The following is a 17,301-nucleotide window of genomic DNA, read 5'->3' as shown; positions in this document are numbered from 1 at the left end:
TTCATGGCTTTCATGGATGTGCCAGCCACATTTGACTCTTTCCTCCACTCTAATTTATGGCAGATAATGGAGTACATGAGTATAGATGCAGCGATAATTAATTGTATCCACTAGATATACTCAAAAGCTACTGCTTGCATATGCTTTGGTAGGGATGGGGAGTGCACAAGATCTTTCCCGATCCTAAGGGGAGCTCGACAAGGCTGCGTCTTCGCCCCATCTCTATTTTCAATCTATACTAATGGGGTTGAGGCCGCTGTCTTAGGGCCCACCCCAGACGTCCCCTCTTTCAATGCAGTTCCCCATCCGATACTGGTGTATGCTGATGATGCCGTTTTAATAGCCAGAGCAGGGGTTTGCTTGACAAAGATTAATAGCTGCATATGTGGATTTCATGAAAAGTTTGGACCTGCGAGTCAATACATCCAAATCATTTGTAATGGTCACAGGGGTAAGTTCCACGAAACTTCCACCTTTTCATATTTGGCTAAATATGGTGGCCGACAGGGCCCTTGTAATGGAGAGATGTGTGATGGCCATACTCAGCTTTATTAAGAAACTGGGGTCCAAACCTATTGAGACAATAAAAAAGATATATAGTGCGATGACCATCTCTGCTGCCACATATTGGGCAGGGGTCCATGGGACGGCGGTGATAGATTTGCTCCAGCTGTTAGAAGATGTTTTTTTAATGGGTTATTGAACCTTACTCACAGCTATTCCAGTTACATCTGCCACGCCCTTATTGTCATGGCATTCGATTTGGAGGAGGGAAACTGTGAACCTAACTCAATCCATCATTAGAGATTGCCTATCGCTGGCAATGCTCACAAGATTTATGGCTGCAGTATGTCAAAACTACAATGACCTCATTGGGCATGGCTGAGTTGTTTATAAATCCTAGTAGCTGCCTGAATTTCTCCAAAGAGAGAATAAAGGACATCTTTTTAACAAATGCACCATGTGCGAGAGAGCTGGAAAATCGATGCAAACCCTCTGTCAGTTTATACCAAATGACCACTCCCATCTTGGCGAGGGAATACTCATATCTTGAGTTTGTGTGGAATCAGCAGCATAGGTTTATCTTGGCGAAGTTCCAACTTAACTTAATTCCCCTGATGTTGGGTATCCCAATGAAGAGGTATTCACTTTCCGATCTATCATCCTGCACATGTGATGGAAGCTCTGAGTACTCTAATCTTCATATAGTGTTTTTTGTAGTTTTTATAAAGAACAAAGAACAGGGGACATTGTCCTGCTTTTGCACAAATATCATTTTAAATAATGTCGCCCAGCACTATATTCCCTTAAAAAACTCTGTGACCCATTTGTATGCACTGCATTTGCTACTTTCTTTTGGTACACCATGAAATGGAGGAAAGCCTGTACATATTGGGTGTCCGAGAAAAGATGAAAATGTGGTTGTATTTATATTTGCTGACACTGTAGACACTCAAGAACCAGGAGCCCCTCGCCCTCTTCCGTAAAGGCCTCAAAACCCTGCTTTTTGTTGAAGCCTATCCCTAGTTCTCCTATGCTCACTAGTTGCACCTGGCGATTTTCCATCTTCTGCGCCTTGGCGCCTCCGGGCTAAGTCGCGCATTACCTCCTCGTCCTGTCTCCCCGTCCCATTCCTGATGAAGTGAGCAGCTAGTCTGCTCTACAGAACCCCTACCTAGCTGAGCTGTTGGCACTTCCCCCTAGGATGATGTCACCATCACGTGACTACAAAGGGGGAAGTGCCGGAAGAATCATCCTGTAGGAGGGCATGGTCAAGCAGTCGGCGGAGAACCGCAAGCTGGTGGCCCCGGTCCGTCCTCCTTCTCGGGGGCATGGATTTGGTTATCGTCGCGCTTTTGGGCCTCCTGCTCGTGGCGCTACTCAGCCCTTTCGTGGCAGGGGTCGTGGCCGGGGGGCCCCTGGAAGTGCCAAGCCCCGGGCCGCTGCCGGTGTTGCCGCCGCCGCTTCCTCCTCTTCTCAATGACTGTCTGCCTTTGCCCGTTGGTGGTCGCCTCCAGTGCTTCCGCACCCAGTGGTTGTCTGTCCCGGATGCCTGGGCGGTTCAGACTGTTTCGGAGGGTTGCCGGATAGAGTTTTCCTCTCCTCCTCCTCCGGGTTTTGTTCGGACTCCTCTGCCCCGTCTTCCTCTGCGGCGAGATGCTTTGTTGGCCGGCGTATGGCTCCTGTTGGAGAAGAGGGCTATTGTGGAGGTGCCTCCTCTGGAGAGGGGCATGGGGTGCTACTCCATTCTCTTTCTCGTTTCCGAGAAAGACACTTCGGACCTTCGGTCTGTCTTGGATCTGAAGCGGGTCAATCGCTTCGTGCTCCATCGTCCTTTCAAGATGGTGACTCTCCAGTCCATCCTGCCTCTGGTCCTTCCGGGTGGCTTCCTGGCGTCCCTGGACCTGATGGATGCCTATCTTCATGTTCCTGTCCATCCAGACGACCAGTGTTTCCTCCGGTTTGCTGTGGGGAGCCGACATTTTCAGTTCCGGGTGCTCCCGTTCGGCCTTTCATCGGCGCCCAGGGTGTTCACCAAGCTGTTGGCCCCTCTGGTGGGTATTCTTCATTCCAGGGGGCTGCTGGTTTTTCCTTACTTGGATGACTGGTTGATTGTCTCTCCTTCTTTTTCGCAGGCTCTGTTGGATGTGGACCGGGTGTGTCTTCTGCTGGGGTCCTTTGGGTTCCTTATCAACCACAGGAAATCCTCCCTGGTGCCCTCCCAGTCCCTGAAATTCCTGGGGGCTCTCTTCCGAATGGACTTGGACATGGTTTTTCTCTCACAGGAGCGCCAGTTTACTTTGTTTCGTCACCTTTCCTGGCTTCTGTCCCAATCCTGGGTGTCTGCCCGTCTCTGGTTGCGGAGTCAGGGGGAGATGGCGTCCACTCTGCATCTCCTTCCTTGGTCCAGGCTGCATCTGTACCCCCTGTTGCATCAGGTCCTGTCGCACTGGGATCCTGCCTCCTTGGACTACGAGACTCTGATCCCTGTCACTCCGGGGATTCGGGCGGATCTCCAGTGGTGGTTGTCCCCTCTTTCTCTGTCCAGGGGGTTTGATCTCCTTCCTCCTCTGTCTGTGGTTGTTTTGTCCACGGATGCCAGTGCTCTGGGGTGGGGTGCCGTGCTGGGTGCCTCCAAGGCTCAGGGTCAGTGGTCCAGCTTCGAGTCCCTCCAGTCATCGAACTGGAAGGAGCTGAGGGCGGTTTGGTTGGCTCTTCTTTGGTTCGCTCCTCTCCTTCGGGGTCAGGTGGTCTCTGTGCAGACCGACAATCAGGTGGTTCGTGCTTATGTGAGTCACCAGGGGGGCATGTGTCGTGCCCTGTTTCTCCTTTCCCGGAAGATCGGCCTGTGGGCCGAGTCGAATCTCTTGTCTCTGATGGCGGTCTATCTTCCGGGGACGGAGAATGGGCCTGCGGACTCTTTGAGCCGGGTGTTCCCTTCCTCGGTGTCCATCTGTCTGTCCCCGGTTCTGTTCGATCTGATTGTCCTCCGGTTCGGCCTTCCTTGGCTGGATCTTTTTGCCTCGGAGGAATCCGCCCCTCTTCCTCAGTTTTGCAGCATCGTCCCCTCTCCGCTGGCATGGGCCACCGATGTTTTCTCGATTCCTTGGTCGAGGGGTCTGCTGTTTGCCTTCCCTCCATTTGCCTTAATTCCGAGGGTCCTCCGGAAGATTCGTTGGGATCGGGCGGAGGTTCTCCTGGTTGTTCCGGAGTGGTCTCGGCGGTCTTGGTACCCCCTTCTGCTGGCTTTTTCTGTTCGCCCTCATTGGCGGTTTCCCCTGTGTCCCTCCCCTCTGAGGGTTCCTCTTCTCGGTCTTGCCTCCCTGCGTCGCCTCCGGCTGGGGGTTTGGCACTTGAGAGGTTGAGTTTGCTGGATTTGGGTTGCTCGTTGGAGGTTGCCCAGTGTCTTCAGCTTTCCAGGCGTCCTTCCACCTTGCGTTCTTATGCCCGACACTGGAAGAGTTTTTCCACTTGGTGTCTGGGGAAGGGTCTCTCTCCTGACTCCTGTATAGCCGTGAGGGTGCTGGACTTCTTGCGGGATGGTTTCGTCCTGGGGCTTGCGGTTTCTTCCCTGCGGGCGCAGTGGGCTGCCATTCTTGCCTTTCGGGGTTCCTCTGTTTCCTCTGTCTCCCCGTTGGTGGCTCGCCTTCTGCGGAGTTTCTTGCTTCAGCGTCCTGTTTCCCGTTCGCCTGTGCCTCCTTGGGATCTTCCCTTGGTTCTGTGGGCTTTGACGGGTCCTCCTTTCGAGCCGTTGGACTCCGTGGCCCTGAAGTTCCTTTCTGCGAAGGTTATTTTCCTGGTGGCCATTACTTCTGGGCGGAGGGTTGGTGAGATTGGTGAGCTGATGGCTTCTCCCCCCTTCTTGCGCTTCTGCGCTGACAAGGTCATTCTCCGTCCGAGTCAGTTCTTTCTTCCTATGGTGGTTTCTTCCTTTCACTGTCAGGAGGATATTGTTCTCCCGGTATTTTTTCCGGTTCCTTCTTCTCCTGAGGAGGTGCTCCTGCATTCTTTGGATGTGCTGAGGGCTCTCAGCATCTACTTGGAGCGTACGGCTGGGTTTCGTAAAGTGGATTCCCTGTTCGTCACCTATGGCCTGTCGGGTATGGGGCTTCGCCCTTCTCTGTCCACCTTGTCTCGTTGGGTCAAGGGCGCTGTGGTTTCTGCTTACGATTCTGCCCACTGTCCCCTGCCTTCTTCTGTTCAGGGTCGGTCGACTCGGAGTGTTTCTTCCTCCTGGGCCATGTTCAAAGGGGCCTCTTTGAGGGACATTTGCAATGCTGCCACGTGGGCTTCTCCCCACACTTTTGTTGCCCATTATCGTCTGGAGTTGGGGATGGCGGCCTCTGCTGCTGTTGGGGCTTCTGTCCTTTCTGCTGTACATGATTTGTGATCTGTACTTGTTTTTGTGGATTAAATTGGACCTGTTTCTTGCATTGTTCTGGTCTGTTTTTTTCTTACAATCACTGTGTGCTTGGGTATGGGCTCACTTCATCAGGAGTGGGACGGGGAGACAGAACGAGGAGGTAATGCCCGGTTACTCACCGGTAATACCCATTACTCCGAGTCCTGGTCTCCCCGTCCCATTCCTGAGCCCTTCCCTCCCTCCCTGGTTTGGGGTGTCTGTGGGTGATTGTATGTGTTTCGTTCTGTTGTCTTTGGTATTTCAGGATGATTCTTCCGGCACTTCCTCCTTTGTAGTCACGTGATGGTGACATCATCCTAGGGGGAAGTGCCAACAGCTCAGCTAGGTAGGGGTTCTGTAGAGCAGACTAGCTGCTCACTTCATCAGGAATGGGACGGGGAGACCAGGACTCGGAGTAATGGGTATTACCGGTGAGTAACCGGGCATTACAAATCTCCAATCAAATCAAATCAAATCAAAATCAAATCTGTAATTTATAAAAGCTACGATTTTTTTGCTGTTATTGCACGCGATGGACTAAAGTGACTGAACATCATGTGACCTACTTTTAACTTAAAAGGGTATTATGCACTCTATAAAAAACTATCCATTGGTGCTAGTTATTATCTATGCCGAATGCCTTATAAAGTGACTCGTTAGATTTTATTCCGTTTATTAATGAACTTTTTATATTGCTTCCTTTTTATGTTGACTGTTTTTAACCTATTTACTTTATATCCGGTGGCAAAACTGCGAAATAAAGATTTTTGACTGATTGACATTCTCAATGTACCATGAGCTATTATTTTTTCAGAACCCATGTATTATTTTTTGATTATTTGTTTTACTCTAATACAAGTTTTAACACATATACACCTGCTTATAGGATTAGTCACCTTCTCTTTTAAACTGTGTTTTATATAATAAATAGTCATCGATGTATTTGAGCTGTTACTCGAAGACATTCCTACATTATAAGATTTGCCTTTGCAGCATGACTTCAAAGTGAATTCGTTGTTTGTACTTTTACCTACCTCACTGCAGTTACCCAAGCCCACAACGGAAAACTGGGTTGACCGTTTCTGTAATATAAAGCATATATGCAGCACAGAAACAGTACTACAGGGATAACATAACACAAGCAAAATCCCACACCAATGAAGAAAAATAGAGTAACATTTATCAATTATATGACATCAAAAGGAATAAAAAATTCAATCAGTAGAGCCGGAGAAATGCGATATTAAAGGTTTGAGAAAGCTTTAACTGTGGGCATCGGGTCGCTCTGGACCCGTACAAAGGAACAAGTTCAGGCCAACAGAAGTGGAGTGCGGGCCGGATACAGGGACCAGGTCAGTCCAGATAAAAAAGTTACCTTCTCAAAGTTGGGTGTACAGAGTTCAAAACTACAGTTCTTCACAGCAGGGGCTCAACTAATGCCAGCCCAGGGCCCAGGCACCTCTTAGGGATCAGGAACTCACTCCAAAGTCTAGCAGGGCTCCTGCAAGTCCAGTTGAAAGTCCAGGAAGGGCGTGTTGCAGCAGGTTAGCTGGGCAGCCTAGCAACAAGCTATCTAGGACCGATTTGTCAGGGCGACCAGGGTCAAGACTCATTTGCATTGGCTGGGTCCAAACTGGAATGGCACGGTGAGCAAAAAAAGATGGATTTATGCCTAGATCTCTGACTGGGGGTGAGTGTTTGACATTGTTCAGCATTCTGACCAACAATAGTTTTTTGTTTGCATTTGGCACCCTGAGTGGGAAAGGTATGCCCAGAGGTGAGTACTGTGCTCGCAATCCCTCTGGATTCAAGCTATCCTGATGGTGAGAGGAGATACCACAAAAATTGGTACTCGGATGCTCGCTTCCAGTTCAGGGAGGACCTGGCCTGGCAGTTCAGGCTGGACTGTTCTCATGGGGAGCAGGGTCGAGACTGATTTGCATATGGCTGGGTCTAAACTGGAACAGCACAGTGATCAAAAAACGTATGGATTTAGGCCCAGATCTCTGACTGGGGGTGAGTATTCAACATTGTTCAGCATACCGTACATCAACTGTTCCTTTGAATTTGTCAACCTGAGTGGGACGGGTATTGCCATGCCACTGGATTCCTTCCAGCTATCAATGCTGATACCCCAAAAGCAGTCCAAGGATGCTTGTTTCTGCTCCAGGGAGGACCTTGCCTGGCAGTTCGGGCTGGTCTGTTCCCATGGGAAGTAGGGTCAAGACTAATTTGCATACAGTTAGGTCCAAATCTCTGACTGGTGGTGAGTGTTTGAAATTGTTTAGCATTCTGTCCATCAATTGTTCTTTTTGCATTTGTTAACCCGTGTGTGATGGGTATGCCCAGAAGTGGATCCCGTGCTTGCCACACCCCTGGATTCAAGCTATCCTGGCTGAAGAGGGATGATACCCTGAAAATGGTCCTAGGATGCTTGTTTCTGGTCAAGGGAGGACTTGGCTTGGCAGTTGGGGCTGGACTGTTCCCATGTGTGGCAGGGTTAAGACTGAGTTGCATAATGCTGGGTCTAAACTGGGGTGGCATTGTGAGCAAAAGAACAATGTATTTAACCCAGATCTTTGACTGACGTTGCATGCTTGACAATATTCAGCATTCTGTCCATCATCTTTTTGTGCTGCTATAAGTCTCTGTTAGTGGGACGAGTATGCCCAGACCTGGGTCCCGTGCTCGCTGTGCCACTGGAATCACGCTATCCTAGCTGATGGTGGGTAATACCCCTAAACTGGTCCTAGGAGGTTTGTTTTGGGTCCAAGGAGAACCTGGCCTGACAGTTCCGACTGGACTGTTCCCATGGGTGGAAGGTTCAAGAGCGAATTGCATATGTCTGGGTCCAAACTGGTGTGGCGTGGTGAGCAATAGTGCAATGGATTTAACCCAGACCAGTGACTGGAGTAGAATGCTTGACAATGTTCACCATTTGGTTGATCATCATTTTGTGCTGCTATAAGGTGCTATTAGTGGGAAGGACATGCCCAAACGTAGATCCCATGCTAGCTGTGCCACTGGAATCAAGCTATTCTAACTGACGAGGGGTGATACACTGAAACTGGTCCTAGGATGCTTGTTTTGGGTCTAGGAAAGACCTGACCTGGCAGTTCGGGTTGGACTATTCCCATGGAGAGCAGGGTCAAAACTTGTTTGCAGATAGCTGGGTTGGACTGTTCCCATGGGGAGCAGGATCTAGACTGATTTGCACATAGCTATGTCCAAAATGGGGTTGTCTGTCAAGCAAAAGAATGATGAATTTAACACAGACCTGTGACTACAGGTGAATACTTGACAACATTCAGCATTCCGTCCATCATTCTTTTGTATTACTTCCAGCCCACAATACACCACAAGGAAAGGCTCCAAATAAATCACAAAATGCGAAAGCCAAAGCAGATAGATGGCTCAATACTGAAGCACTGGGAAGGGTAGCTAAATATTACCTTTAAGACCATGGGTATAGTGCAACAACCCCTAAGATTTTGTGCCTGTACAGTTTTTCCCCGATACAGACACATACAGGGGCTGTAATACTGGTCAATCTGACCAGACTGCTACTACTAAGAACAACACCCAGAGAGGAAAAAGATGTTGGGAACCAGAAATGGCAGAAGATGACACTCATGCCAGATCAACCTTGTCTTTTCACTCAGAAGATTTAATGCGCCCAAGGTCCTCAGACTGGTCACCATCCCCTTTGGCGGCACATTATGTTCAATCAAGCCTACAAAAAGGTTCAATAAAGTGGTCTGAAGTTGCTTGAGGGTAGAGTACCCAAGACCAGATTTACTGGAACAAGACAGACATCCCAGAAATTGCCCCCAGCCTGCTCACTTTCCTCAAAAAGTATGCACAAAACCCAAAAATTGGCATAGATTATTCTTGGCAAGCATGCCAAGACAAGCTAATAGAAATCTCAGTTCCCCTCATGGAAATACTGATGCTTGCCTTGCAAGCCGAAGATATTCAAACAACTTTGAACCGTGATGTCTTGTCAGAATGGACCTACCAACTGGGGAAGACTAAGGACCTCATTTATGGGATTTTGGAATGGGGCAGCACAGCAAGTCACCTTGCAGCACTGCCCTACAACAAAGTGAAAAGGCAGAAGGCACATTATTTATCCAATACGGTGCATTCCTGTCCTTTCCCCTTGCAAGGGCGCCATTCTGGCAGCCTAGTGCCAAAACAGACACACTTGCGTCATGGTGCAAGGGTAACTGTGCTGTCAGCAGGATTGTTTTTGTTCAGGAATATGCCCCTTCCTGTACATAAACAAATCCTGAGAGGCATTCCCCTCTTTCTATGTGTGCTGCAGAATGCAGCACGCATGGAAAAGGAAAGAACTAGAAGAATAAAGTTATTTCCCCTCGTTACGCCTCACCTCAGGAGCTGTAAGGTTTTGGCACAACCACAGGTTTACATGAGTTTGTAAATCTGGGAAAGCATCAAAATCCATGGGTGTTGCATGAAAACACCAACCGAAATACCCATGCGACACCTTCCAAGCACAGATTAAGGGAACACAGCTATTTGTACTACCTTGCCTTACTCCATATCTTTGAGGCCTTTCAAAGCCATGCAAAGTGGCTTTGCCTGGCCTCATAAATATGATTTTTGAGTTTGCGTCAGTGAAGCATCACAAAAAGTGATGCTCTGGCAGAGCAAGGAGCTTATAAATATGCCCTAAATGCGCTATTTCAACTGAGAGGCACAAATCAATATTCTTGAGAATAGACCGCAGATTAGTGAACCTGTCTTCAGTTGAGGCACCACCTATAGCAGATAGGCTCCTATTTGGAGATTATTTCATAAAAAGATCTGGGAAATTTTTATGTATTTACTCAATGCTTGGTGGCATGCAATTGTCCTCATAGAAAATATTTCAGCCTGCCCTTTTGGCATGGCCAGACGAAGGAGGGGGCATTCACCTGGCCAAACATACTTCTAAAGTTCCCAAAGAAGACATGGGGATCAGAGGAGAGGAAGTTGGCAAGAAAGCCCCAGAGGAAACATATTCTTTCACACCAGTGTAATAGAAGGACATGGTAGATACTCCAGGGTAAACTACATAGGCGATTTCCAGATCAGGAAATAACTTTACAGGGAAAGATTTTTCCTTTAACCAAAGTGATTTGAGAGGTAGAATGAGGCACTTAATAAACATTTGGGTGAAAGCACTCAAGATCCTTGGGTTTTAGATACCATGCAGAGATTCAGAATAAAATTCTATGGCACACCACATCGGAAGGTTTTACCCACACAACTTTATTTTTTCTAAAAAGATACACCCATTATACATACTCAAAGAACTGCTGCACAAGGAAGCCATATGTCTTACCACCCCACATTCAGGGGCTTCTACAGCAACATATTCTTGGAGGATAAGAAAGGAGGAGGTTACAGGTTGGTATCAAATCTCAAAGATTTCAACTACTGGGTAATAAACATACATTTAAAAATGAAAAGGATCCATTTGAGATGGGACTTCTTATAAGAGTGAGACTGGATGGTCCACTTGGCCCTAAAGGATGCCTATTTGACAAACCGTATCTTTGCCCCTCACAAAATGAATGGATAATACTAGTGCCAGATGAGGGGTACATCGCTCTGTTGCCGGTTTGAGCTCGAGAAATACCTTTGAGCCATCCGACCGACTTGATCATTAATACGCTATGAAATAGAAGTGCGCCTTTTAGAGGTTTAAGAATATATTTAGTGCTATGATCCTATGGAACTGCGTTTTACTTATTGATATCAGCTCTTGAATATTAGTTGGATTGCCCTGATGAAGTCATTGGCCGAAGTGCCAGACGAAACACGTGTTGGCAAAAACTTGTTTTGATCTTTGTTAATATAGAAGAAATTCTTCTGAAGACTTGTACCCGGTGATTGGACCAAATGATAAGACTATACAACTGAAATTTATGAAATTGAAAAAATAAAGAGGAGACAGGAACTACAAAGTTGAGAAGGAGTGTTTTTGCTATGGACATTATGATTTATTAGCGTTGCTCAGGTTGAAGAATTTGTGTTTTGTGATTCATTTTACTCAAGCATTGCTAAGGAGTAGATAGTAGTTCTCTGAATTCACCCCAGTTCGAACGGTTGACTTTGTTGGGTCGTAAAACCATCTAGGAGGCAGGTTTGGTCGAGTTCAGTTTTGTCATTTGAGCTGTGTGGATAGTCCTTGGATTCTCCAGGGCAAAGGTTGTGTTGGGGTCCAGGTTTGCAGGCTTCATGTAGAAATAAAGATCATCGAAATAGGGCCACCTTTCTGGCTGCTTCTGTCTAGGATCCTCATGCTGCAAGTTAGGCTTTCATTTAGTTGGACTTACCTCATACTTTTGTCTCCCTCTCTTTCGATGTTGAGTATACAAGTGTTCCTATCCTGACAGATTTCATTTTATATTTCATGAGCACAGCTATGTGCAGGAGTGCAGCAGAAGAAAGATAAAGATTAAGCCGATGGTTGATGCATTCAACTGATGAAATGCCTAATGAGGAGCAAAGCCGCTGAGTACCTCTGCTGATTTTCAGAAACAAACCTTCAAGGTAATATGGGCAGAAAGTTCGTAAAGGCAGTGAAAAAAGGCAAATAAGCAAACATGGCAAGGAAATACAGAAACACAGAGAACCCGGGGGATGGGAGCAGAAAAGTTGCAGTTCTGTGCAGTTGCACAAGGGCAGCTACTTGCTCCTATGCCACTTGCTTCTTACCACTTTCAGTTTGTGGCTGTCAGCTCCTGTCACCCACCTCTTCTGCCGCATAACCCGCTCTGCCTGCTGATGAACTGCTCTTGGTACTCGGCCCGGCAGCTGCTTCACCTCTTCCCATTTACATACTCCTCCTTAAGGGTCATCTTTGCTCTTTTCATGCCTCTAAGCTCCTTGGCCACTTAGGTTGCTGGGTGTGCTGAGATATTCCCAAGATCTTGGGGTGCTTCTGAGATCTGTTGGAGCCCGGCAGATATTACAGCTATGAGGGCTGTAAAAATCTCAGGTCTTGGGCTTTTAGGTGGGCTCCCCAGTCAGGCTCCCGCCTGCTTGGCTGGTAGGCCAGCCGTGGCCCTGTGTAGCTGCATTAGGGTTTCAATCAAAGCGCTCTCTGAATCTCTTGAACTTCTGCTGCTGTTTATTCTCCAGCCCAGTTTGTTTCAAATATACCCGCCAAGAGGCTAAGACAACTGGCCAATGCTTATGCAGCATGGCGTGTCAGGTGGACTTGGTGTGAACTACATCCACGCCGGCAAGTGTCAAGGTCATAGCTAGTGCTTAGGGGAGCCCGCAAGAGTTCAGAGAGTCTAGGGATTCTAGTTGATACGGGATACACATTACAGCTCTTAGCAGTAGTACATCTAGGAGCCACTTTTACAATTAATAATAAAACTGACGGTCTGACCAACCTCATGCTAGAACTCATCTTTCATTATTTATCATATTTAAAGGGAAAATTAAATCACGTGGCAGTGTAATGGCATAATGATCTGTGCAAGATGAGAAGAACTGACTCCACCCTTACCCTCAGTATGTTTCATGTGCTATGTCTGAATAGAAACAAAGAGTAGAAAAAGGTAGGGAGCACCCGGGCTGCTCATTTACTGCCCACATATGACAGTCACAAATGTACAATGACCCCCAAACAAATGTGGGCTTCCAGTACTCATGACTGTTAACTGTCAACTTGACTCACATATAACTGTAAATGGTCAAAACACCAAATTGAATTCACAGATAATTGGGCATGCATACATGTGCAATTCTTTACTAATACAAACTTCACTGCAATATTCCGAAAATGTGGGCCTGCTCTTTGATAACTCTAAATTAAGCATTTGGCAGAGTCCCTCAGAAGTACAGCAAAGCCAGCACAGATTGGGAAAAGGACGAAAATACAAAACCTACATAAAATTACCTTTCACTTCTGGGTATTTCAGAAGAATCAGGCACCCATATGTCAGGGTAGAGGCAACAGTTTCGATTCCCGCAAAGAATATATTCAGGGTGCTGATCAATAGGTTTATCATGTTAAATTCTGTTGCTGGATTCTGCTTTTCCTTAGAAAGGAGAGAAGAAGTATGAAGAGTTATAAATTACTTCCCCACTTTTTTACCTCAACATTGGCAACTGTATGACACTGCTTGATTTATTGAAACTGGCATCCAATTCTCAACCACCACAGTTTAGAATCCACAGTCTCGGAGTCGTCAAAGAACTTGGCGTCAGGCCAGTTCTCAGTAGCCTCTTTCACCCAAGTGCAATTAGGCAATAATGATATTGGCATCAATCTTGGAATGAAAGGAAAGAGTGTTGGAGATGTTTGTAGGTATACATGTTGCAGCGACATGGATAGGGACAGAGTTGGAAGGTGTTTGGACAATATATTGATTTAAAAATACCAGGAGACAGAAATATTGGTAATTAAATATTGTGACACGCAAATATCATGATGCACAAATATCGTTGACAAGAATATTGTTTTTTGATGTAGGCAATATTGTTTTTATTAATATTGATGTTTTCAATATCATTTTCAAGTGGTTAAAATATCATGTTTTAATTATTTGAATGTGTTTTAGTTGGTATATTAATTGTATGGGCTACTACTTTTGACATTTATGTTATAATTTTTTTATTGTAGGTTTTACTTTTAAGTAGTTTAGAATTAATTAATTAATTCTTAATTCATTCATTAATTTTTAATAGTAAGTTATAGTGTCATACCAGGTAGTTGGGGTTATCAGGGGATAAGATGGGAAGTCAATTAGGTCAGAAATTATTTTATTAATGTTATTTAGATATATGAATCATATGTATACTGTATATTAGGTAATACTGATTTATTTTCGTTGCATGTTATTTGTGGGCTGTTAGGATTGTCGAGGGTAAAGGGTGGAAAGCTAATTAAGTAATAATTAGTTAACAGTTAATTATTAAATATTTATTTAATTGATTATAAATTATGTAATTTATCGAAATAATTTATTATACTTACAATTTAGTTGAGGGGTGCTAGGTTTGTCAGGGTGTAGGTTGGGAAGTTAACAATTGATTCTTAAATTGTGATTCATTATTTAATTGATTTTTAATTGTGTAACAAATCGAATACTCATTTATTTTACCTACATTTTAGATGCAGGAAGCTAGGTTTGTAGGGGTAGTGGGCATAAAGTTAATTTAATAATAATTACCTGTTATTTATTATTTGTAAATGAATTATTCTATTGCATTTTAAATATGTAAATTATGGAATACTTCTTTATTTTAATTATATTTCAGTTGGGGACTGCTAGGTTTTATGGGGTTAATTATCAATTGTTAATGAATTTTGTATTGATTTTAAATATTTACATTATGAAATAAATATTTTTATTTTTTTATTTTAGGCGTTTGCAGCTTGGTTGGTAGGAGTATAGAGAGGGAACTAGTAATTGAAAACAAATTATTTATTAATTGATAATTCATTATTTCACTGAATATTAATTATGTAAATTGAGGAATTGTTTTTAGTTTTTTTATTACATATATTTTTTTACAATAATTTTTAATTTTCTTATTGATTTTAATATTTTTCCACGTTCATGGTGGTACTTATATATACAATGTGTTTGAAGTGAAGTACTTTTCCTCCTCTGGTTTAGGCTGAAGTAAAAACTGTATAATTAAATCAGTATAACACTATCCTTACTGGTGAGCTCTTTGGAGCGGGCACATCAAATTCACCCAAATTCCATTGTTTTACCTGTTGTTGCACAAACTAGAGTGGGAACAGTAAATGTAACCCCTCTGAAATCCAATGCCTTCCCTGCAGTTGCTCAAAGTGGGATGGGAATATTAAATGTAACCCCTTTAAAGTCCAAATCTTTCCCTACTGTTGTTTAGACTGGAGTGGGAATGGTAAATGTCATCGCTCAAAAGTCCAATGCTTTCCCAACTGTTGCTTTGATTGGAGTGAGTATAGTAAATGTAACTCCACCGACGTCCAACACTTTCACTACTTTTGCGTAAATCAGAGTGGAAATATTATATATCTAATATTCTTTGACTACACAGTTTTCATAATATTGGTAATATTCTACGTATATGTAAAGCCATTATTAATATATATATATATGTAATGTTACATGAAATTATTCTCTAATATTTTAAATTATCACTATGAGAAAATAAATCTCTCTCTATATATATAGATATAAATATGTTTTAATTATGTTACACTATATATATAAACACAAACATAAGTGTTTTTGAGTGTTTATATAATTATATATTTATATATGTTATTAAATGTTAGCGGAATTTATTTAATTTACATTATATTAAATGTACATATTAAACTATTTATTATTTAATATTTTAAGCTTTATTCATATTAAAATATGGATATTTTTCTATTACGATACTAGTGTCAACAATATTTTGCTGCCAATATATTTGTACTTACAATTATAAGTATAGGAGCATGATACTGTGGTAAAATATTTTTGACACAAAATATTTGTCAACAGTATTGTTTACCATGATATTGTATCAGTGAACTGAGTTGGGTGAGTGGGTTTGGGTGATTGTACTCTTGAATACTGAGTACAAGAATAGCATGGCACACTATTATCATGGATAAAATACCGAAAGGTAAGTGTGCAGAGCGAAGTATAGCTTTACTACTCTTAACTCCACATCTGTACCCTGAAAATATAAATATTACACATACGCACACACACACGCACACACACACACGCATATACATTTTCCTAAAACCATATTCACAGAAGATAAAATAAAGATATGAGGCATTAAAAACAAAATACTATGGCTATGCCACATATAAAATTCAGCAGGTAAAGTGCATTTACATTTCATCAAATAGGGTACAAATTCAACTAAACAAAAAGCATCTTTCTCCTAATCCTTAAAGCACTTGAGAAGAAGCTAGCAACTCCAAGGCATACCATAGGCGAGGAAAGCATCTGCAAGTATAATAATGCTGGCCTCGCCTGGGCAAAATGACATGGGCTCAATAACGGAGGAATGTATTATGTCCCAATACATAATGTTCACAAAAAAGAGTAAAATGCAAAGTGTCCTGGTCAGAAAAGTTGTCGCATGTACTTGGCCTTGAATCCACAGGTTTCAGAAAGCCTTTCGAAAGGCTAGTAACCAATGAATAAGATTCAATCTGAATGTGGTTGCCAAAAAGCAGTGGTGAAAGTTATTGACAAGAGACAGATAGGGGTGCCCTATGGGCATGGACTAAGGGTGATGGTAATTCTCACTGTGGGTTTAGAAGTTTCTACACCCTCCCTGCCCTCTTGAAGCCTGGCCAAAAACAGATGCTTAAACATCCTGATATCAATAGGCCGTGTAGGTTTGGGGTTAGTGTACAAGTCGGAGTGGACTAGCCCTCTCATCTGCTCCGATATGTACCTTAGCCATTGAATACGCAAAGCCCCTTCGAGGGCCATACTGTCTGCTTTGACAAGTTGATTCACGGTAGAGACCAAATTCTCAGCCAGTGAATCAAAGGTGCAACTGTGATGTAATCAGAGATGCACAATTGAGGAATGGGTACTACAGGGAAGTGACAGTAATCTACGCAGAAATGTATTTTCACTGTTTGGTTGAGCTGTATGGTCGGAGTACCCCCATATATCGACACCATAGGAGGCTATTGCAATGGGTCTGGCTCTATAAATGGTGAGTGCAGCATCCAACGGCAGGAACCCTAGCTTAGAGCCAAATTTAAACAAGCATTTGCAATGCAATAGGTCTCGCATTAGGAAAGTTTGATGTTTTGGTATTGTAAATTATATTAATTTTTATTTATGTTTTTTAATAGTGAAAATATAGGAATAGTTTTGTATTTTACAATGCCAATAGTTTTAATTTTTTAAATGTGACACCTTTTGCAATTGTAACACAATATGTGTTGTTTGTATGTGACTTATATGTATTGATATTACAAATAACAATGGCTTCTAATGAAATGTATGAATTAATTTTTAAATAAAAGTTATTGTAATGTATAAAGGTAATTGGTCAAAATGTTGCAAATAACTTGGTGGACTTGTATTTGGAGGGTGGAGTTTGATTGTGGTTTTGTTTTTTGAGTCTGTTGTTTGATGGTGGAATTGGAGGGTGGAGGGTGTAGTTGGTGTTGGAGGGTGGATTTGGAGGGTGGATTTGGAGGGTGGAGTGCTGAGTGTTGCTGTGGTGGTGCTGAATAGTTTTGTGGTGGTTCTGAGTTGTGCTGTGGTGGTGCTGACTGATGCTGTGTGGTGCTTAGTGGTGCTGTGGTGGTGCTGAGTGATACAGTGGTGGTTCTGAGTGATAATGTGGTGGTGGTGAGTGGTGCTGTGGTGGTGCTGGGTGGTGTTGATTGAATTTGTGGT

At 43.7% G+C, this 17,301-nt stretch overlaps 1 protein-coding gene across 1 annotated transcript in view; it reads right to left on the bottom strand.

The window, feature by feature from the left end:
* LOC144781937 (cytochrome P450 2G1-like) overlaps positions 1 to 17,301 on the bottom strand; it is a 362,329-nt gene that overhangs the window by 92,888 nt on the left and 252,140 nt on the right. Inside the window, exon 6 of the mRNA XM_078661023.1 lies at positions 12,828 to 12,969. Coding sequence (XP_078517149.1) covers positions 12,828 to 12,969 — 142 coding nt within the window. The remainder of the gene's footprint in view (positions 1 to 12,827; positions 12,970 to 17,301) is intronic.

The sequence above is a fragment of the Lissotriton helveticus genome, chromosome 9 (genome assembly GCF_964261635.1).
Source record: "Lissotriton helveticus chromosome 9, aLisHel1.1, whole genome shotgun sequence".
In the NCBI taxonomy this organism is placed as follows: domain Eukaryota; kingdom Metazoa; phylum Chordata; class Amphibia; order Caudata; family Salamandridae; genus Lissotriton; species Lissotriton helveticus.
This window is presented reverse-complemented; position numbering and strand designations above follow the sequence as displayed.